The sequence below is a fragment of the Sinohyriopsis cumingii genome, chromosome 10 (assembly GCF_028554795.1).
Source record: "Sinohyriopsis cumingii isolate HCF-2022 chromosome 10, ASM2855479v2, whole genome shotgun sequence".
In the NCBI taxonomy this organism is placed as follows: Eukaryota; Metazoa; Mollusca; class Bivalvia; order Unionida; family Unionidae; genus Sinohyriopsis; species Sinohyriopsis cumingii.
Window position 1 is genome coordinate 98,550,606 of NC_142970.1, and position 22,383 is coordinate 98,572,988.

The 22,383-nt window shown below is 42.1% G+C and overlaps 1 protein-coding gene and 1 long non-coding RNA gene across 2 annotated transcripts in view; one reads left to right on the forward strand and one right to left on the reverse strand.

The window, feature by feature from the left end:
• The window catches only part of LOC149790708 (innexin unc-9-like), a 73,173-nt gene extending 51,544 nt beyond the window's left edge, over positions 1-21,629 (reverse strand). Inside the window, exon 1 of the mRNA XM_089972758.1 lies at positions 21,341-21,629. Within this exon, the coding sequence (XP_089828884.1) occupies positions 21,341-21,342 (2 nt within the window). The 5' untranslated portion in view covers positions 21,343-21,629. The remainder of the gene's footprint in view (positions 1-21,340) is intronic.
• LOC149790709 (uncharacterized) lies at positions 17,220-18,847 on the forward strand. The gene is made up of 2 exons (XR_016423637.1): positions 17,220-17,321; positions 18,355-18,847. It is a non-coding gene; the product is annotated as an uncharacterized LOC149790709 (long non-coding RNA).
• Positions 21,630-22,383: the final 754 nt, after the last annotated feature.

The window sequence follows — 22,383 nt, forward strand, 5'->3', positions numbered from 1 at the left end:
GAAGTCTCGTCCGAATTAACAACCCTCAAGACCAGATGTGTTTAGCCCGTGCCATCGTGGTGGGACGAACCTATGCCAACAAGAACGACACGGTAGAATGGAAAAGAACCTGGAAAACTATTCAACAATCCGACCGAGCCAAACAACGAAATGAAGCAGAACTCCTGTTACAACAAGCCGGACTGTCCAAAGACACACCCTGTGGCATTCCTGAGATGCAAAAATTGCAAGATGCTCTAGCTCCACGCTACACCTTGAAAGTGTACCCTCAAGAAATGCGCGGGCCTCTGTTGTTTCGAGGAAAAGACTTTAAGGACGGAAAATACATTCATGTCTAGTATCACGATGACCATTTCGATACCATTACCAGTATCACTACATTCCTGGGATACGGTTATTACTGTGAGAAATGTGACCATATTTATAATAATCGAGAGCAACACAAACATTGCGGATTGAAATGCTCAGGATGTTTGGCCTCTTCATCCTGTCTGAGCGAAGGACCAGTGCCTTGTTCAACTTGTCTGCGCACGTTTGTCAGCCCTGCCTGTTACCAACAACATTTGAAGACGCAAGGTTCACAGAAGAAATGTGCTTGTCAACTGCTGAGATTGTGCCCCACGTGTGGACAAGGCATACGTACCAATAGTACCAAGGCACACGTATGTCGAGGAAAGAAAAAATGTCACATTTGCTGCCACGTCGTGGACTTGGAACACCAATGCTACGTGCAAAAATACCAACCTCCACCAGAGAAAGAGGACGGTCACAAGGAGAAAGGCAATTTCATCTTTTTCGATTTCGAATGCATGCAAGAGACCGGCATTCACATTCCTAATTTCTGCGTGGCTCATCGAGCGTGCGAGAAGTGCATTCAAGAACCTATTTTCAGTCATTGCCCTCACTGCAGCAAGATTCCCGGAGGGCGTGAAAAAATCTTTCGAGGACCGAACACGTTAGCCGATTTTGCCCAATGGGTTTTAGACCCCATCGACAAGACGTGGAGCCAAGAGGACATCGAACGTTACGGAGATTGTCATTGTCATGCCACGGTGATGGCTCACAATTTCTCCGGATACGATGGACAGTTTCTTTTGAGATACTATACGGAACAAGGCACCGAGTGTCCTAAAGTCACTTTGAACGGAGCCAAAATCATTTTCATGCAAGTGGGACAAGTACAGTTTAAAGATTCGATGAGTTACTTGGCCATGCCTTTGAGCCGAATGCCTAAAACGTTTGGAATGACAGAAATGGCTAAAGGGTACTTTCCACACTTTTTCAATACGGAAGCCAATCAACACGCCGTTCTACTCCATTTACCTGAGGCTCACTATTACGACCCCGACAACATGCGTACCGAACAACGAGAAGCTTTCTACTCTTGGTACCAGGCTCACGCCTCCGACCCTTTCGACTTTCAGGAAGAAATGTTAAAGTATTGTCGTTCCGACGTGGACATTTTACGACGTTGCTGTGGAAAATTTCGACAACTGTTCATGGAACACGGAGGGGTCGATCCTTTGAAAGAAGCTTACACCATTGCCAAAGCGTGTTCCTTAGTGTATCGACAACGATTCATGACTAAAAACACCGTGGCTGTCATCAGTCCTCAAACGACCAACTATGTCAAACGTCAATACTCGGTCAAAGCCCTACGTTGGTTACATTACTTGTGCGACAAGGAAGACAAGTGGATTCAGCATGCCCGCAACGGAGGAGGCGAAAAGACCATCGGAACGTATTCGGTCGATGGCTGGGACTTAGAAAACCCCAAGATCGTGTACGAGTTTGCTTATTTCACGGATGTCCCGTCTCTTACCCTGACCGTGGCACTAAAAATCAGTTTTTACAACGAACCGTGGAAGACTTGTACCAGGACACTTGTCAGCGACGCCTAAAGTTGGAACAGCAAGGATACCAAGTGGTGGAAATGTGGGAACACGAGTACGATCACCGTATGAAAACCGATCCCGAGTTTAAACGCCTCGTGGAAAGTTACCAATTCATGGAAGGACCAATGCCACCTGTTTGCTGTACCAAGCCGACGAAGAGAAAGGAGAAGAAATCAAATACTTGGACGTGTGTTCGCTGTATCCCTACGTGTGCAAATATTGTCGCTTTCCTGTAGGGCACCTACAATTGTTCACGGAACACATCGACCTGAAAAACATTCGACAATATGAAGGCTTGATCAAGTGTAAAGTTTTGCCTCCCACGAACCCATACCATCCCGTGTTACCTCACCATTGTCAAGGCAAACTGATGTTTCCCTTGTGCCGTACTTGTGCCGAAACGTGCAACCAAGACCAACCTTGTCAGCACACCCAGGAAGAACGGGCCTTGACGGGAACCTGGTCAGCGTAGAATTGTTCAAAGCTCTGGACATGGGATACCAACTGTTAGAAGTGTACGAAATTTGCCACTTTCCCAAGACACAACAATGCCACAAGGGTGATCCCAGTCAGAAAGGCATTTTCGCAGACTTCGTGGATGCCTTTTTGAAACTGAAACAATAAGCCAGCGGCTATCCTTCCTGGTGTCACACTCCCGAAGACCAAATACAATTCAAAGAGAAATACTATGAACAAGAAGGCATCACTTTAGACCACATCGAGAAAAACGAAGGCAGGCGATCGTTTGCCAAAGTGATGTTAAATTGCTTGTGGGGAAAAATGGCACAACGACCGTGTTTACCCAAGACGGAATATTTGACAGAACCTTCCCGCTACTTCCAGATGATTCACGACAAAACCAAATACATGAAACACGTGGACGTCGTTCGTGAGGATTTGATCTTGGTCAATTACGAAGAAGATCTGGACTTTGTACGAGACGACCCTTTTGGAAATGTCATCATTGCGGCTTACGTGACAGCTCATGCTCGCTTAAAATTGTACGAAGCTTTAGAACTGTTAGGGGAACGTGTCCTGTACTTTGACACGGACAGTTGCATCTACATCCATCACCCGAGTCAACAGCACCCTGACATCGAAGGAGACCGTTTAGGAGCATGGACAGACGAGCATCCCGACGACAAGATTCTAAGTTTCGTCAGTGGCGGTCCCAAAAATTACGGCTACGAATACCGGGACAAACAAGGAGAAGTGCACACGACGTGCAAAGTGAAAGGACTGACTCTGAATTATCGTACCAGTCGTGTGGTGAACTTTGGGGTATTGAAAGAAGCCTTGCAACCCTGAGAGGATGAACACTTTAAAGTGACCACCTATCAACCGAACAAGATTGTACGTTTACCCACTCACCACATCGTCAGTCGACCCTTGGAAAAAGTCTATCAAATCGTGTACCAGAAGCGAGTGCGACTACCCAACCACTTTACTTTGCCGTATGGACACGTTGGTATAAAACATTGGTTGTAAAGAGGATAGCCACCCACCAGAAAGATGACTTCGCCACAGGAAGAATCGAGTGAGAAAGCCGATGAGAACTCCAAGTTCAAACCCTACCATTTTCCAGTCTTCTTACCTGACTATTGTGATTGTGCCCGTCGATTGGACACGTTTCAGAAATGGCCTACAGATAGGGAAGGATTACCTTCTTCGCATGTTTTAGCTAGAACAGGATTTGTCTACTTGGGACCTGAGTCAGGATTGGGATATGAAGTACAGTGTTTCGCTTGTGGCCTGAAGTTACGAATGGATCTATGTATCTATAAAGATTCAGCTATTCTGGAACATACTCGATGGTCTCCGCTCTGCCCTTACATTTCTATGGCCTTTCCACCCATGACATTACGGTACAATGATGACGGTACCTTAGAGACGGTACCTTCCAAAACAAGACACAAAAAACATAAAAAAGGAACGATGTGCAAGCTTGAGACTGCATTGCGACTAGTATAAAAAGGGGCTATGGTCAAGATCGATAGTTCATTGGGACTACCAAGACCGAACGAACAAGATGAATACTTTCAGAGAAACACAAAACAAGTTTAGACAGGCACAATTCAAGTGTGGGGCTTCGGAAGTGGAATGCGATTGTGAGCCTTGCGATGGGTACGATGCTGTACGTTGTGACCTTAGCGATGCCGTAAAGCATCATGGGAACTTTGTTCTCACTACCCCTATCATGGAAAGTGATGCTGTGCGTGTCAAACCTGAGGGATGCGAAAGCGATGCCACTCGTCCTCTTGGACACTTTACTGGGTTTCGTTTTAAAGGGGAATGTTCACCTTCACGTCTACCCCCCTACGGATGTCATCCAGCCCTGAGCAAACTCCTGCCCATGTCACTCAACCCTCATCGAAACGAACCTGTGAAAGACGAATATTCGTTCCCTGTGCGTTTGTCGGAATACTGCGACTTTGAAAATCGTCTTCAATCGTTCAAAGGAAAATGGCCTAAGTATCTGGGAGGCCCGACCCCCGAAGAATTAGCCAGAGCCGGATTTTTCTACTTGGGCGAAGGAGATAAAGTCAAGTGCTTCAGTTGCGGTGTGTCACTTCACCACTGGGAACCGCAAGATTCGGCCTACGTAGAACATGCTCGATGGTCACCGAATTGTCATTACTTACCCTTAGTGGGACCGAGACATTGAAGTAACTTACCATAATCTGTTCATGGATACTTTACACGAGAACATTCGTGCTTTGCCTGTGGAGTTGAGAGAACTCATTTACCGAGAGCTGGTCAAAATACAAGTGAAACGTAAAAAACAATTGCATCCGTTAACGTCACCGGTGTTTGAACCACTGGTACCTGAATGCTATAAAAGGACTGATTCAGTTGAAAGTGTTCCATTGGACAGACATTGATCAACAACCCACTGGTTTTAAAAAGGATTGGTTTGTTATTGACGATTCTATCTACTACAATGTAAACGTACTGCATACCAGAGGAAGAGTTAACGAATTACCGACATCTTTTACACAATGTCAACTTAGTGAAAGAGGAAACTTCTGAACGAATTGTAATGTGTAAATTAGTAACTAAACTATTTAAATTCGACACTGAAGTAAAACCATGTCTGTGCAAACGGTACATTTCTTGTGTCAGACAAAAGAGGATTTAGTATGACCTATTCATGGATACTTTGCTAGAGAACATTCGTGCTTTGCCTGTGGAGTTGAGAGAACGCATTTACCGAGAACTGATCAAAATACAAGTGAAACGCAAACGCAAAGTTATTCATCCGGTTTTAAATTATGCTCTGTTCCAAAGTATAAGAAGACTTATTATGAGTGGATATTACATCAGCCACAAAAGTAAACGAGGCTATTGGCCACCACACAAGGATTCCAAAAACAGTGTATATACTTATGGATACTTTACAAGAGAACATTTTGGGCTTGCCTGAGGAGTTGAGAGAACGCATTTACCGAGAGCTGGTCAAAATACAAGTCAAACGTAAAGAACAGTTGCATCCGTTACGTCACCAGATCTTTAACCACTGGTACATGAATGGTATAAGAGGACTGATTCGTCAGAAATTCTTTCAGTGGTCAGACCTTGTTGAACACTTTCAGTTTGCGAATGATGAACTAGACGTTCGTAATTTTGGTTACTTCGAGATTCACCTACTGCAACGTATTGAGGAAGACGAGTTAAAGGATTACCAAAATTTGTTATGTGGAATCTGCTTAGCGAAAGACGAAACATCTAGACAAACTCTGACGTTTCGGCTACAGTATGTAACATTTAAATTCCCTACTGGAGAACGAACATGTCTAGTTAGAAATTACCTTTATTGCTTCCGAAACAAAGAGACTATAAAATCAGGCTGCCATGCCACGGATTATGTCACATATCATTGAACAGATTCCGTGGAAGGAACTCAATGACCATATTCAAACCGTGGATCATTGCCATCGATTATTACAAGAACTGTATCCATTCAATTTGGGTCGCCAAGTGGTGTGTGTCTTAGTGACTTGTTTTCTGGGATTTCGTTTACCAGCCGATTCTTTGTGGACTCATTACGATCAGTACTTACCACCTCAATGGCCTTAAATGGTCACGAAAAACTCCTTTTGCTCAAAGCCTTGCGGTTTCATCTGGATACTTCTCGACCTCAACAGGAAAAAAGATTCGTCAACTTTTAGCTACCCAAGACGTGTATGACGATGTGTGTGTAGCTTGTGACTTACACCCCCATTGGACAGATGTCCGTGCCTAGAAAGAATGGGATTTTGAGGCTTGGACCCAAGAAGTGGCCCAGTATGCAAGAGAGTTGTTCAAGGAAAAAAGTTACTTTTCAACCCGTGTTAGCGACGGTGCCAGAAGAACCCGTCAAACAGGACAGGACTGTCGTGGACAGGCCTGAAAGACCCTTTCGGGAGGACACTTGTGTGACCTTACCCCCTATAGAACTGGTCAGAACGTTACCCAAAACATGTTGTACAGACACTTGTGTTTATTCCACGTTAATGATTTTCATGTGCCTTTTATCCTTGTACTTAAGCCTTTGGCTTTTATGTATTTTTGTCTTTCGTATTCATGTTTAAAACATTCAATAAACGTGTTCTGAAAAAGTATATAAACTCTTGTCTTGTTTGTTTTCGTGTCACAAGTGACATTCCTGACACTATCACTACCTCTGCTGTCTCTGCTCCCTCTTCCTCTACTGTCAAAGTCATCGACGAACACTTAGATCGTGCCAGTTGGGAGGCTTTGTATCTTCGCCATCCCTTTAACATGCTCATTGCCGGACCTAGCGGTTCAGGCAAAACCGAATTCGTCAAACGTTTGATCGAACATAAACATCATTTGATTGATCGACCACCTCAGCGGATCGTGTGGTGTTACAAAGAGTGGCAATCGGCGTACAGCCTCTTGCGAGAAAGTCAAGGCGATTCCATCGTGTTTGTGGAAGGCATTCCTAAAGAAGACGACGGCATCGTCTCTGACTCCGGTCAAACCCATTTGGTCATTTTCGACGACATGTTAGGAGAAGACGAAGAAGAAATTAAACTGTGGCTCACGCGCAAAGGGCATCACCGTAATGCCATTGTCGTTTACATCACCCAAAATTTGTTTCAACAAAGTAAAGCCCATCGCACCATCAGTCTCAATGCGCATTACGTGGTCTTGTTTAAAAGCCCTCGAGATAAATCGCAAGTGCAAGTCTTAGCCAAACAGTTAGGAACGCCTTGGCTGACTCAGGTGTACGACGATGCCACTCAAACTCCGCACGCCTATTTACTCGTCGATTTGAAACCTACCACCCCCGAGGATTTGCGATTTCGTACCCACTTGTTTCACCACTGGTGCCAAGACGGAGGGCCTGTCCTGTACACGTCTCCATTCTCGACTTAATTTCACTCCACATAAAAAAAAAATCTATAAAAACCTCAGACCCTTTTCGTCTGTCTCACACAGTGTGAACATGACGTCCCTTCAGTCGCATCTTCCCGTCAAATTGATTCGTGCCTTGTATGGCATCAGTCGAGAAAAAAATCCTATAATACGTGCTCTTGTCTTAGAAGCTAGTCTCATAGAAGTCTTACGATGGTTCACGGTGACGGCCCGTCAAATACTCCAAGGAATCATTCAGATTCCTCATCAAACTGAACGCTTTTTCGATCGAAACAAAGTTGCTTTGACCCAACTGGCCGATCCCCGCATCGACACTCAAACCAAAAAACAAATCATTTTGAAACCTGGAGGGAGCGGTACTCTAGGAGGGGTCATCATTCGCTCTCTCTTAAGATGGGATCCTAATGCCCCCAAACTTCTCCCCAAGAAAAAAGTCCAACGAAGCCCCAACAAGAAGAAAAAGACCAGGTCCCCAAGGAGAACTTCTCCAGTGGCGGGACCCTCCTCTTACCAGACACCACCCCAGAAAAAGAAAAGAAGCCCCCAGAAAAAGAAACAGAGAAAAAGTCCCCAGAAAAAGAAAAGTCCACAGAAGAAAACTAGTCACAAGAGAGGCACTTCTGCCAGGACGCAACCTTACACTCGCAAACCACGACCTGCAAAGGCGGTGACTGCGTTTCCAGCAGCCTCACGTTTATCCACATCTCCGTTGATGACACCAGGAACTGAAGAGTACTTGGAGACGTTGATCACACCAAGAACTTCTCCGTTGATGACCCCAAAAAGAACTTCCCCAGTGGCGGGACCCTCCAATTTAGTGACAGTGGCTGCTGCTCACAAAGTACCTTCTCCCAAAATCAAAGTTCAAGAAAGATCGGGCATGTTACAAAGTTTACTGGATTTGTCCAAGCAAGAACTTGCTCGATTTAGTCCGTTGCGTACCCCTGCACGACGTGTCATGCCTGTCCTCAAACTGATACGGCGTAAAGACAATCAGTGGCGACGCGTTCCAGTATAAAAAAGGTGTGTGACCAAGTCGGGTATCAGTGTTTTGGTGCTCCTGAAGATGTCACCCTCCAGAAAACATCCCTCTTCTAAACAACCCCAAGGAAAGAAAAGGAAAGGACTGCCTTCTCGTTTAGTCAAACCTGGGGACATGTTATCTGTACTGTCCAAAGCTTCTCCACCTCTACGAAAAAAAACTCATTCAATCAGCCTTCAAAGAGGTCATCGATACCGTGTGCGAATGTTGTTTGAACGTCTTGAAAGGCACGATCCCTTTGTCCAAACACCAGAAACAATGCTTAGGCAAACATCGTCACGTTCTTCGCCAAATGGTTCAAAAGAAAATTCCCATTCGTCAAAAGAAGAAGATGTTGGTCCAACGTGGAGGCATTTTACCCCTCTTGTTAGGTCCCTTGCTGAAAGGAGTCTTGGGAACCATGTTGGGAGGACTGGTGGGAGCAAGATAAAAAGGCTCTCGGAAGTCCAAAGATCTCAGAATCGACCCCTGACAACCCCATGGAAGGACGAAAGCTAGCTTTAGTGCCTTACAAACGATGGATGGAATACCATCGTTGGCAAGAACAACGCACCCCGCATTTACCTCCCAATCCCAATTTGAGCCAGATGTCCCAGTTACAACACCAATTGCAGTACTTGATGGATCGCCAAGATTTGTCCGAAACAGAAAAATCGCAAAAGTACGGTCAACTCTTGCAACGACTGCAACTCTTTCACCAGAAAGATTTAGACGAGACAGCTGTACCCACTCTGAAAGATTTTAAGACCTTGATGAAAAGTCCAGCACCATCACCAGTACCAGTACCAGTACCAGTGACCAAGACAGAAAAAGGAGAAGAAGAAGAAGAAGGGTTTCAAACTCCACCAGAAAATGTACGCAAGTTAACAACACCACCTACCTCCAGAATTGGATGGATTAAAAAGATGATGGCCACCCCTTCTTCATCACAAGAGAAAAAGAAAGTGAAGACGGAAGTGAAGACAGAAGTGAAACAAGAACCGATATCCCCTGTTCCGACATCCTAATCCTCGACACCTATTGCCGGTCGAACACGCAAAGCATTACAATAAAAAAAAATACCCCAGGAGAAAAAGAGTAGCATCTTCCAAGAGTGGGTGCCTTATTAACACACAAACACAAAAAATGGAAAAAGTCTTAGCCAGCATTTACTACGATCCCTCTCATCCTGCAGGTTACGCAGGAGTTCAAAAATTGTATCGTGCTGCCAAAACTCGATTGAAAAGTCTACGTTTACCTCAAGTGCAACGATGGTTACAAGAACAAGCTACCTACACTTTACACAAACCCATTCGACGCAAGATTTCCAGAAGTCGCACCCGAGTGGAAGGCATCGATCATCAATGGCAAGCCGATTTAGCCGATGTCTCTCATTTGGCCAGCTACAATCGTGGCTACAAATATTTGTTTTGTGTCATCGACGTCTTTTCCAAATTTGCCTGGGTCGTACCCTTGACTTCCAAATTCAGCAGCGAGTTAGTGCGAGCCCTGCAACGAGTGTTGAAACAAAGTGGTCGTCACCCTCTTCGATGGCAAACTGACAAAGGCACCGAATTTCTGAACCAAGCTTTCCAAAAAGAATTAAAGAAACGTGACATTCATTTTTTTACCACGAGAATCCCGAAACCAAAGCCAGCATCGTGGAACGTTTTCAACGCACTTTGAAAGAACGCATGTGGAAATATTTTACGCATCACCACACTCTGAAGTACATCGACATCCTACCGCACCTGGTGCAAGCGTACAACCAATCTTACCATCGAAGCATCGGACGTGCCCCGCAAGACGTTACTCCCGACAACGAAGTGTTGGTGTTTGAGCGCCTGTTCGGTACGTCCCCGACGAGGGCTGTCCCCAAGAAAAGTGGAGAGTTGACCGTAGGAGATTGGGCACGCATTGGCAAAACCAAACGCACTTTCGACAAAGGTTACTTACCTAACTGGACGACCGAATTGTTTCGCGTCACTGGACGAGTGCATGGCCGTCATCCTGCCATCTATAAATTGGAAGACATGAACGGAGAAGTGCTCAAAGGAACGTTTTATTTGCCCGAGTTACAACGTGTGACCAAAAAACAAGACGACGTGTACGACATCGAAAGCATTATCGAACGCAGAACCCGTAAAGTAGGCAAACGACGTGTCAAAGAAGTCAAAGTACGTTGGAAAGGATATCCACCCAGTTTTGATTGTTGGATCGACGCTTCGCAAGTCATCGACTATAAAAAGAAGTGACCATCATGCCCTTTCACACAGACGCAGCTACGTCGACCACTCTTTCACCTAGTTCTTCTGTGCAAGATTTACAAAAACAACCCTTGTGGGTGTGGTGCGGAGAACGTGTGCCTAAAACGCAAATCGTCTTTTTCTGCCAAATCTTCGTGGTGTATTGTGTCGTCGGGGCAGCCATCGCCAATTTGAGTTTGCAACAAGGAGACAAACAATTGTGGACCATTTTATTGAGCAGTTGCATCGGTTACCTGCTTCCCAATCCCTCCCTGAAATTCTCCTCGAACGGGAACCACGGGAACCTTGTGTCCAGTGCCAGTGCCAGTCACCACTCCAATAACAACCAGAACCCCATTTTAGGCGGAGACACGTCTCTGACGTCCAGTAAGCCCTCGGACAGCAACAGAACTCTGGAATTATGAGTCACCAAAACCAATTTTACTTAACCTTACCCAGTGACAGTTCCATGGAGGTGTTTCCTAACAACACGTTGTGCTGTTACACGGCCAAATTACCTCAGACCATCCCATTAGATCACGAAGCCCATTGGGAAGTGGCTTTAGTGGAAATCATTCACCCGACTCAAGTCCACAATGTCCTTCCCAGTCAAAATTTTTTTACGGTGGAAGTTCATGACGAGCAAATGCAAAAGTGCTTGAATACCCATGTCAAATATGAGAATAAAACCTATGATGACAAAACTCAAAACTGGACCTACAACTTGTTCATTCCCCCAGGTTTTTATTTTAGTGGTCAACATTTGGTCAGCACCATAAGCTCCAGGTTTAATGTCGTGTTTCTGAAAGCTTTGGAAAGTGTCCAAAAAAGTGTCACCATGGAATACTACAAAGCAGCTCGTCGCTTCTTGATGAAATTTGACCGGAGTAAAATCGTGTCCATTTTATTTTGTTCTGAATTGTTTGACATGTTGGGCGGAGACATGGACATGAGAATAGCCATGATCAAGAAAAACGAATTACCAATCATTTACGACAACGAGTCTTTTAGCAAGTTATTTCGTGCCCCGGTAGAACTGAACCAAGGACTGAATTTGATGTTTGTGTACTCCGATGTGGTGGAGTATAACGTGGTGGGACACACCTCCGTACCGTTACTGCGTGTCATTCCTTTCAAAGTAGATTCTGCCACGAACGCTGACGAGGAAGGTGGAAACACTTACCACGTCCACCGCGAATTTGTACATCCTCACTATTTGCCTATCAGCAAGTCGTATTTGGACACGGTCAACATTGCTATAAAAGGAGATCTGGGACAAAATATTCCATTCACCAAAGGAAAAGTCACGGTGAAACTCCATTTTCGAAAACGGTTCTCTCACGACTCGTAAGTCATGTATCCAGTGTACCGAGGGGTTGCTCGACAGCGAGGACACGGTTTAGGAGATATGTTAAAATCGGCCTTTCGTTCGGTGGCCCCAGTGTTGAAACCGATGGTGACACGCGGATTGCACGCCTTGAAAGATGCGGCACTGACGCAAGGCAAAGAATTTCTCCAAAATGTCATCATCGACAAACAAAATCCTAAAGAAGCCTTCATGAGGGCAGGCAAAAATGTCTTGCTGCAAACGGGCAAAGACCTTTTGGGCCGACGAGACACACCTATAAATGCCCTGCACACTACCGAGTCAAGCATTCAGCAAGGACAAGGCAGAAAGAGACGACGAAGAAAACACCCTTTCACCAGACTTCACACGTCTAAAGCTAGAAAGGCAAAGAAAAGAAGAAGCGTTCGAGACTTAGACGTTTTCGATTATTGAGAAAGAGAAAAAAAATGATGCACCGAGAGTCTTGCGCCTGTTCGAAGTCGGAACTGGATCTGTTTGCCATGCCCCCCACCATGATGACGATGCAAGAATCCCAGTGGGTGGAATTTCATCCCGTCTCGTCTTTGACGGATCCCGCTCCCATCGAGTTTGAAATCAAAGGACAACCCGAAGATTACATCGATCTGAATAGCAGTTACCTGTATTTGAAAGTGAAAGTGATCAAAACGGACAACACCAATCCAGGAGGCGATGCTAGAGTAGCTCCTGTCAACAATTTCATGCATTCCTTGTTCAGCGAAGTGGACTTGTACTTGAATAACAAACTAGTCAGCAGCAGCATGGATACTTACCCATATCGTGCCTACTTGGAAAATCTCTTGACGTACGGAAAAGAAGCTAAGAATACTCATCTGGATGCTTGCGTGGTATGGAAACCTGACACGGCAGGTGTTGGCACGTTTAGCGACACAGTCCTGACAGAAGATGACAATCTTCACAATGTGGGGCTTAACGACCGTCGTAAGAAAATTCTGCAAGGGCGAAGTTTAGAACTGATGGATCGTTTGCATTTGGACATGTGGTTACAAGAAAAGTATTTGCTGAACGGGGTGGATATCCGTCTGAGACTGAATCGTAGCAGTGCCGCTTTCCATTTGATGGCCCATGCCAATGAATACAAAACTATCATTCAAGAAGCCCGACTTTACGTGCTTCGTGTGGAGGTGTTACCTAAAGTGGGAAACGACGTCAGTCAGACGTTGACAGCCAAAACTCCGACACGACGCGTAGAAGTGAAAACGTTCACCATTCCCGCTGGACAGCGATCTATGATCGAAGATCATCTGTTCCAAGGACAGTTACCCAAACGTTTGATTGTTGGTATCGTCAGGAATTCAGCCTTCAACGGAACCCACGATCAAAATCCTTTTGAGATTCAACATTACAATGTGTCCAAGATCGAAGTCAGTCGCGACGGCAAGACCTTGTGTACCCGGCCCTTTTGAGCCCAACTTTGGTGTCGCAAAGAATTATTTGAGATCGTACTTGTCCCTGTACGAAGCCACGGGCCAGTTAGGAACCAACACCAGTCACGGTATTTCGTACGACGATTATGCAGGAGGCTATGCTTTGTGGGGTTTTGATTTCACTCCAGACCAAGGCAGCGACTAGAGACATTTCCACCCTATAAAATCGGGTCAGATTCGTGTGGAACTTCAGTTTGCAAATCCACCTCCAGACCACACAGTGAACGTCCTCCTATATGCAGAATTTGACAATACCATAGAAATCAACAGTTTGAGAGAAGTTATTCTAGATTATTAGAAGCCATGGAAGACTGTTATCTCTCTTTACCTAGTGGAGAAACTTTGGACATGGAATGTGAGGAGACTGTGGAAGAAGAATCCCAAGACAAAGACGAAGAAGTTATCATGATAAAGTCGAGATGGTCAGAACAAAAAGCCCATTTAGTCTCCTGTTTTGCCAAACACTTGGTCGAAAAAATGACGGAATTGATCAAGAAAAATTGCTATGGATGTCAAAACGATCATCCCAGTCAAATTCAACACGATAAATGCCTGATGTTGAGTCAAGAAGAAAAATTGGACGAGTATCTGGACGAAGCTTGGAGTCTCATCTCGGACGAAGACGTGTTGCATCAGTGGTATAAAGACTTGCGTGAACATTCTTGTCCAACAATAACCACTCAAGAGATCGATCGCATCGAAGCTCTCCTGAATCAGAGTGAGGAGACGAAACGAAGAAACGGTTATTTGTCAGACATTTTCAAGCAAAAAGTCAGGATCGAATTGATGACTTATTATTACCTGTGAAGAAGAAGAAAAAAAACAAACATGGATACCTGGGAACTTTATTACCTTTTGAACCACAGTTCATATACGGCTTCTTGGAATCCTGTCGTCTGTGCTAAAGATGAACTCCCTCATCGCAAACCTCAAGACCATCTGGCTTACGTGATCAACACGGACGACAGTCATCTCCCAGGAGCTTCTCGAGGGTCGGTGGTTCTTTCCGGGGTTTTCCGGGTTCTTCCTCCACCATTAATACTGGCCGCCATGTATAGCCTATCGTGTGCTGAAAAATGGCGTTAAACCCCACAACAACAACATCTCCCAGGAACCCACTGGGTAGCTGTTTACTTTCCTCAAGAAGGATGTGTGGAATATTTCGATTCGTACGGATTGCCTCCTTTGGAAGACGATATCATCGACTTTATGAGAAGAAATGCTCAGACTACCCGATTCAATAATGTGAAATTACAAGGCACAGATTCCTTGGTATGTGGACAGTACTGTGTGTATTTTCTGCATCATCGCAGCCTGGGCTATTCCTTAGAACATTTAGTGATTCATTTTGATCCTCGTTCTTCTTCTTCTAGAAATGATGTGAAATTAGATCGATGGTTTTGTGACCATTATGCTTATCTTTTGTCTCAAGCTAGGAAACGTAGTGTCCATCAATGGCCTAATGACTTCCAACAGTGGAAATCACAATTTCATTCACAACGTTGTCAGCCCTGTTTAAAGTAGACTGTGAATTGAAAAAAATGTCTGTCATTAGAAAAAAAATGTTTGATGTTATAATGTTGGATTATTGTTAAAAATGTTAGAGTTGTTGTTGGTTAGTGTTAAGTGATTTTTGAATAAAAAATGTTGTATTTTGAAAAAAATGCCTTTGTCTTTTGTTTGGCTATAAAAATGTTGATTCATGCTCTTTGACTTCTTACTATCCCTCTCATGACACTCATTGAACGTTCCGGCTCGAAAACCCTGGAGGGATGTTTTCCTTCACGTCTGCGCTTTGACTTTAAGAACCGGGGTAGTTTCCAGTCTAACCATCCATTGTCGACTCATCCTCCTACGAAGATGTGCTCAAAACTAGCTAAGCTAAACGAAACCTACGTGAATTTGCATAGGGTCAGACACAGTCTGATACCGAAAGCTGAAGAGACAGAGAAAGTGAGAATGCTAAAAGTCACTGAAGACCTGATAGAAGAGCTCTTCAGACAAGAAGTGAACAGGGAGAAAGAAGAATGGACAGAGAAGTACAGACTTCAGAGACAGCAGCAACAGCAACAACAACAACAACAGCAGCAGCAGCAGCAGGAACCTGAACCTGACAGAGGCTTTGTCGATTGTCGTATCGACACCAAAGAGTTCTTCTTCTCTTTCCGAAGAAGCAGACCTATCGTCAGAAAGTCTATCCTCAGAGGACGACGCATTCTTAGAAACTAAAAAGATTGCCATAGCAAACAAAAAAACAGCCCTTTTCAGGGCTACCCAATACCCTAGAAAAGAAATAACAATCGATTTGCCAACGTGTGTGTAGGTAGAGTAGTGCGAATATAAACACTGACTCTTCTGTGATGCAAGTGTATGTGTTTGTGTATAGGATTGTGTGTTTGCAAGTGCTCACGTACGTTGGTGTGGATAGTAGATTAAGATGATGTTTTTTGGCTGTTTGAGGTGTGGGGAGAGTAGATTTAGGGTTTGATTGGATTGCTTTGCGTATGTGAATAGTATACTGAAGTCATTAATGAAAAATTTTTTAGAATAGGAATGGGTAGTATAAAAAAGTGAGTGAGTGTTTCTTTTAGGTCCGCGCGTTGTGTTGGTCATGATCTAGGTAAGATCAATTTTATGTTTTAGGGGGATGTTTTCCTTCACGTCCGCGCTTTTAGTATAAATTAAAAATCACTCGTCAGTCCAGCTACCCTTGTTGATTGATCAACACCAGAATGAACACCAGACTAGCGAAACTGTTGGAACTTCATGTGCATCTGGAATATTCCAGGCGCCTGTTGAACGAACTGGCCGCGGAAGCCATTGTGGAAGAGGGAAGGATGAGAGAGGAGGAGGAAAGAAGAAACAAAGAAGAGGAGGAGAGAAGATACAAAGAAGAGGAAGAGGAGAGAAGAAACAAAGAAGAGGAGGAAAAGGAGAGAAGAAATTTCAGAATCCCAGAAACAGAAAATTGGGATTCTGAAGCTATTTATCCCGCCTCTGCTCTATCCCCAAAAAAAGTAAAAAGCAACTGGAGAACAAGATGTGTATGTGGCGCCAGGCCTGGAAGGTGCCATCATTAACTAGGTGTCCATGAAGTTCCAAAAAAACCCCAGCCCTTTTCAGGGCTACCCAATACTCTAGAAAAGAAATAACCATCAATTTGCCAATGTTTGTAGGTAGAGTAGTGTGAATATAAACACTGACTCTTTTTTCTTTTCATAGTGCGAGTGTATGTGTTTGTGTGTTTGTGTTTGTGTTTGTAAACGCTCACGTAAGTTGGTGTGAATAGTAGATTATGGGTTCGTTTATTGTTTCTTAGCGTATGTGGAGAGTATAGTTTGGGTTTTATTATATGAAATGAGAAAGTAGGGGATGTTTTCCTTCACGTCCGCGCGTTGTTTGGTCATGATCTAGGTAATATCAATTTTATGTCTTGGGGGATGTTTTCCTTCACGTCCGCGCTTTTCGTATAAGAACCCACAGTATTCGTCGTTCAAACCATTCTACAGAGAAGATGGCTTCAAACCGCCTGGGGTGGCAGGGTCCAGTTTCGTAATTTGGCCCCTGGCAAATTTCTTAACTTAAGGCTATGGTGTGACTTTTTCAGCTATTATTGTTTACTATTTATAGATATGGATATATTTGTGAACTAGGTGTTTTGGGCTTGTGTTGTTCTTGAAATTGATGTCAGTCATGTACACCTTCCATAGTTGCTCTGCAGTATGTTGATAGTGAAATACCAATAGTTGGCTAGGAAGAAGAGCTAGCTTCCCATAGCAGTAGACACGTGGGTTCAAGGCAAGCCGAGTATCTCAAAAACAGCTTGGATGACAACTATTCTGAATTGCATCAAGCTATTTAGTAGACAATGTTTTTCAAAAGTTTCATCCAGGGAAAGGGCTTGCGTTTGCACTGTGAGTACTACATGCTGTCAAAAATGGCATTTGGATGTGAAAAATGCAGGTATAAAATAGGGGTTGGGGTGCATAAACCTCTTCTGCTGTGAACTGCCATTGACTTCTCTGGTCAAGTGAATACTATTCTTATGCTCTGTTTTAATATAGGTATCTAAAAATATGGACCTTTTTGACCTCACTTGTGTATTTGATTTTTTATGATTTTTTATACTAGGTCACTGATTGCGGCATTAAATTTGTACATAAAAACTGGACCCTGCCCCCTTAAGGAAAATTGATCATTTTTTGATGGTGCAGTCAGCCACATCTATTACACTTTTCTGTTTCTTTGTGTATATTTAAATAATTTTTATGCATTAGCTTTATTATATCTCCTTCCTTTTTCCATATATTACATAGTGTTGTATGTGATGCTCTTTGGAGAGGGAGGTAACTGTGTTTTGTACCTCCATGTGAGGACTGTTTACATCATGACAAAGTAGCATATTTTGGATATAACTTACTAAATATGGGAACAAAATGGTAACCATAATGTATAGTCTTGCACTTTCTGTAGCTGTCAAGGTTTTGCACCTCTATTTTTATGAATACTATTCACATTTCAATACAGACACACCTAAACAATTGCATAGCATGTCAACATCTATTCTTTAAAGTAATTTAACTCCACAGGAGCAGATAGAATTCAGAGGAATCATACATAAACATACTGTTGTGAATATTGAATGTCACCAGTGGAACAGTCTTAGAAATAATGATGCATATGGCATATTACTTGGTATATTTTGGTGAGAAGAATGAAAGTTTTAGCACACCGACATAGTTTCTACCTTCATGACCCCACTCTGAAGTTGACATAAGAGATTCATATCTCACACTTGGGTGATAGTAGAAAATGTTTCAGTGTTATGTATATATCTTGAAATTTCTAGGTTCAGTTAACAAAGGGGGAAAAACTTAAAATTAAGTGGCAGCTTCATGCATTTGACAATGCACATACAGTTTCTCCTCTGAAAGTCTTATGTTTTCACTGAATGTTAAAAGTACATCAGTATCACTTGTTTCTTTTCTTTTTGCAGGTGTCAGTTTGCATAGTGAGAGATTAGGATTAATCGGTTAGTCATGCTGAAAGAAACAATAGCTTCAATCTCATCCAGATAGTCATTCTGATCTAAGTGCACAAGAGAGTGACTTTGACGGATTGACTTAGCTTCTGCAGGAGTTGTTTTATGGTACGTGCTTATCAAAAGCCAAGCCGGTGATACGCTTTTTACCTTGAACTGGATTTTCCACTATAAATATTTGTTCTATACCTTATCTTATTATTTATTATGATTTTGTAAACTCCAGAAAACATTAAAGTCAGTTGTAAGTAAATTAGTGTCTGAGAAGAAATTTCTCTGTTAAACTGTATTGAGTAATTTGTATATGTATGGTCAATTTCATTGGCTATGTATCAATGAATTTATTTGATATGTCACTCCTTGTAAGTTTTAGGGTCCTACACATCAGTATATCAATATTCCAGCATTGTCTAATGTTAATTGATTAAACTTTGACTTTTCCAGACTAGCTAGACTTGTGTTGCGATTACCCCCCCCCCCAATATACACTCACACAACACTGATGTTGCTATTAGCATCTCCAGAATGATAATGAAAAGTTAGGAACCACTTCTTTTATATCAGTCTAAGAGTACTTCTAAAGTTCATGATTTACTTAAATGTGTGATTTCTTTAAGTTTGCTAGAAGAGTTTAGAGAAACTTTTCACTTCTGTCACTGACACCTAACATAGTATTTCTGTTATTCCCTCCTAAAATGTATAACTTCCAGATCTCTTCTTGACATTCATGAAACATTGTAAAGGAATTTTGATTTTGTACTGATGCTATGGTGGTAAACAAAGACCAAGAGCATTGTAGGTTGCAAACAATTTGAAATCTTTCAAGAAATGCAGTCAGTCATAATTCACAATGTAAATAATGCAGTGCTTTTTGCCGCAAAGAGGTAACTTTTTTAAAAGCATAATACCATTTTTAGTTTTGTGCACAAAAAGTTTTCCTTTATACCATTGTACTAGATAATGTCTAAATACGTGATATGTACACAACTTTTGACATAAACCATTTTGAGCCAAATCCTTAAGGTGGCAGGGTCCAGTTTCGTAATTTGGCCCCTGGCAAATTTCTTAACTTAAGGCTATGGTGTGACTTTTTCAGCTATTATTGTTTACTATTTATAGATATGGATATATTTGTGAACTAGGTGTTTTGGGCTTGTGTTGTTCTTGAAATTGATGTCAGTCATGTACACCTTCCATAGTTGCTCTGCAGTATGTTGATAGTGAAATACCAATAGTTGGCTAGGAAGAAGAGCTAGCTTCCCATAGCAGTAGACACGTGGGTTCAAGGCAAGCCGAGTATCTCAAAAACAGCTTGGATGACAACTATTCTGAATTGCATCAAACTATTTAGTAGACAATGTTTTTCAAAAGTTTCATCCAGGGAAAGGGCTTGCGTTTGCACTGTGAGTACTACATGCTGTCAAAAATGGCATTTGGATGTGAAAAATGCAGGTATAAAATAGGGGTTGGGGTGCATAAACCTCTTCTGCTGTGAACTGCCATTGACTTCTCTGGTCAAGTGAATACTATTCTTATGCTCTGTTTTAATATAGGTATCTAAAAATATGGACCTTTTTGACCTCACTTGTGTATTTGATTTTTTATGATTTTTTATACTAGGTCACTGATTGCGGCATTAAATTTGTACATAAAAACTGGACCCTGCCCCCTGGATAAAATGCAAACATTACAAGACGTCCTGGACAATTTGGGCATGATAGGACAAATGCTAGTGAGACTAAATGAAGACCATTATTCTTATAGTCCCCATCGAGTAAAGATGGAGATTAATAACTTAAGAAAAGTAAAGGACATGATAAGTGGTGTGATGAAAGAAATAAAGGAGGAGAAGGAGGATGAAGAGGAAAGGATAAGGATAAGAGAATGGAATGAAAAAATTGAAAAAGAAGAAGAAAATGAGAAGAGGAAGAAAGAAGAGGAGGAGAAGAAAGAAGAGGAGGAGAAAAAAAGAAAGAAAAGAAGAGAAAGAGTGTAGGAGAGAAAATAAGAAGTTGGTGGAGAAAAATAAGAAATTAGAAGCAGAAGAAAACCAAAGGCCCTTTTCAGGGCCACCCACATTTCTCGAAAAGAGAATGACTTTCGATTGCCTACTCTTTTTTTATTTTTATTTTTTTTTTTAAAAATAAAAAAAAAATCCCATGTTAATTTCCCTTGTCGCTCAACAGTCCCACAATTTTTCTCCATGTTAATTTCCCTTGTCGCCAGATTGTCCCACGATTTTTCTCCATGTTAATTTTCCCTTGTTGCCAGATTGTCCCAAGGGGGTCTGTAATGCTAATTTCCATTGTCACTAGGGTATCCCCATATACTACTAATGATACTACCTGTCCGGGAAAAAAATAGTGTTATAGACCAGGTTGAAGTATCAAAGTGGCAACAACAACTGAGGAAATACGCGAAATTAACACTTAACAAGTGCATATAAAACAGAACGAGCAAATTGCACGCTAAGATTACTACACAGAATGCCTATTTGCAGTTTTATTCACTACTAGATAGAAATATACACCGAAATAATCGTGCAATAATAAGCAATAGATACATAAAGTCTCATTTATACAGGCGAACGAAACTCAGGCTTTGTCATTTACGAAAGAGACACCAGTCGGTGAGAAAAGTTTAAAAATGTTTTGTTTCTTGCATGATGTATTCAAATAAGAAAAGCAATCTATCGAAAACAAAGTATTAATAGAATAACCAAAACATATGTCAAATGTAGATACTTTAATAAATACGTAATGTCCCAAAATATGGTTAGGCGAAGAAAATGTACAACCATAATTAAGCTCTACTCATCATAAATAAGACAGACATAATCGCATTGCATTGTTTGAATAGCCCCTTTTGTTCTCTTTTGTTCAGTTTAAAGCTCTAAATAGTGAATATAAAAAGTCAGTTTTGACGAGAAAATATTACTCACATGTTTTATTTATTTCTTCCCTCTTTAAAGTGGGACTCTCTCGAATTTGTCCTTGTTTGAGTTGTTATTGTACTGCATTCACTTGGCAAGGATACGAATGGGTTAAACTCCGATGAACATTTTCAAAATTTCTCACACGTTTTACCTCTTTTCATATTACCATTTTGTAAATCACAAATGTCCTCCTGTGTCTTCACATGGGCTGGTATTGCTCCTTTTGGTACACCTAAAACAGTTTCGATCTAAGTTTGAATTTAAGTCGTGTATTCGATCCTATATTAGTTAATGATTTCGACCTACGATGGTGGGTGCTTATCATGGCAATGTAAGTGAGCCGTCACCTTGCATTGGCAAATCACACGTCTTCTTGCGTACATGCAGAGCAGGTTTCGTTTTCTCCCCACTAGTTTGGAAACACGTGGGCCGTATTAAAACGCTGGTATTAAAATATATGTGACTTAAGAGTTGGGATTTTTAAGCTAAGCATTTATACTACGTGCATTTGAAATTTTGCCAAATAAAATAGTTTGAAAGTTAGGAATTACAGGTATCTGGGTGTGCTATATGAAGAACTTGGAAGAGTATCAGATCAGATAATACGAAAACTACTTATGTTGTTGTAGAAGTATTTTGGGCCGGGCCCAGATATACTAAATAAATATATTCTATCGCACTGTATTAATGATAAAAAACAAACAGACAACAAACAAGCTAATTATAAAATTCTAGTAACTCCATGCTGTCTGAAATATATTTAATGTTGACATATTAATTTGTCTCTGGTATAACTTACAATGGTGAATCTTGTGTTTTCCAAATGAAAGATATACTCCTTTATAGTCTATGGATTTGTGATGATCCATATTCGATGCACTAGTTAGTTGTGATACCCTATCGACTATTTAGTAGTAATGCTGTGTAATCTATTTATTTGTGATGCCAAATAGTCTGTTTAGTTGTTGTGCCCCATAGTCTATTTAGTTGTGATGCCATATTCTATTTAGTTGTGATGAAATATAGTCTTCTTAGTTATGCCATATAGT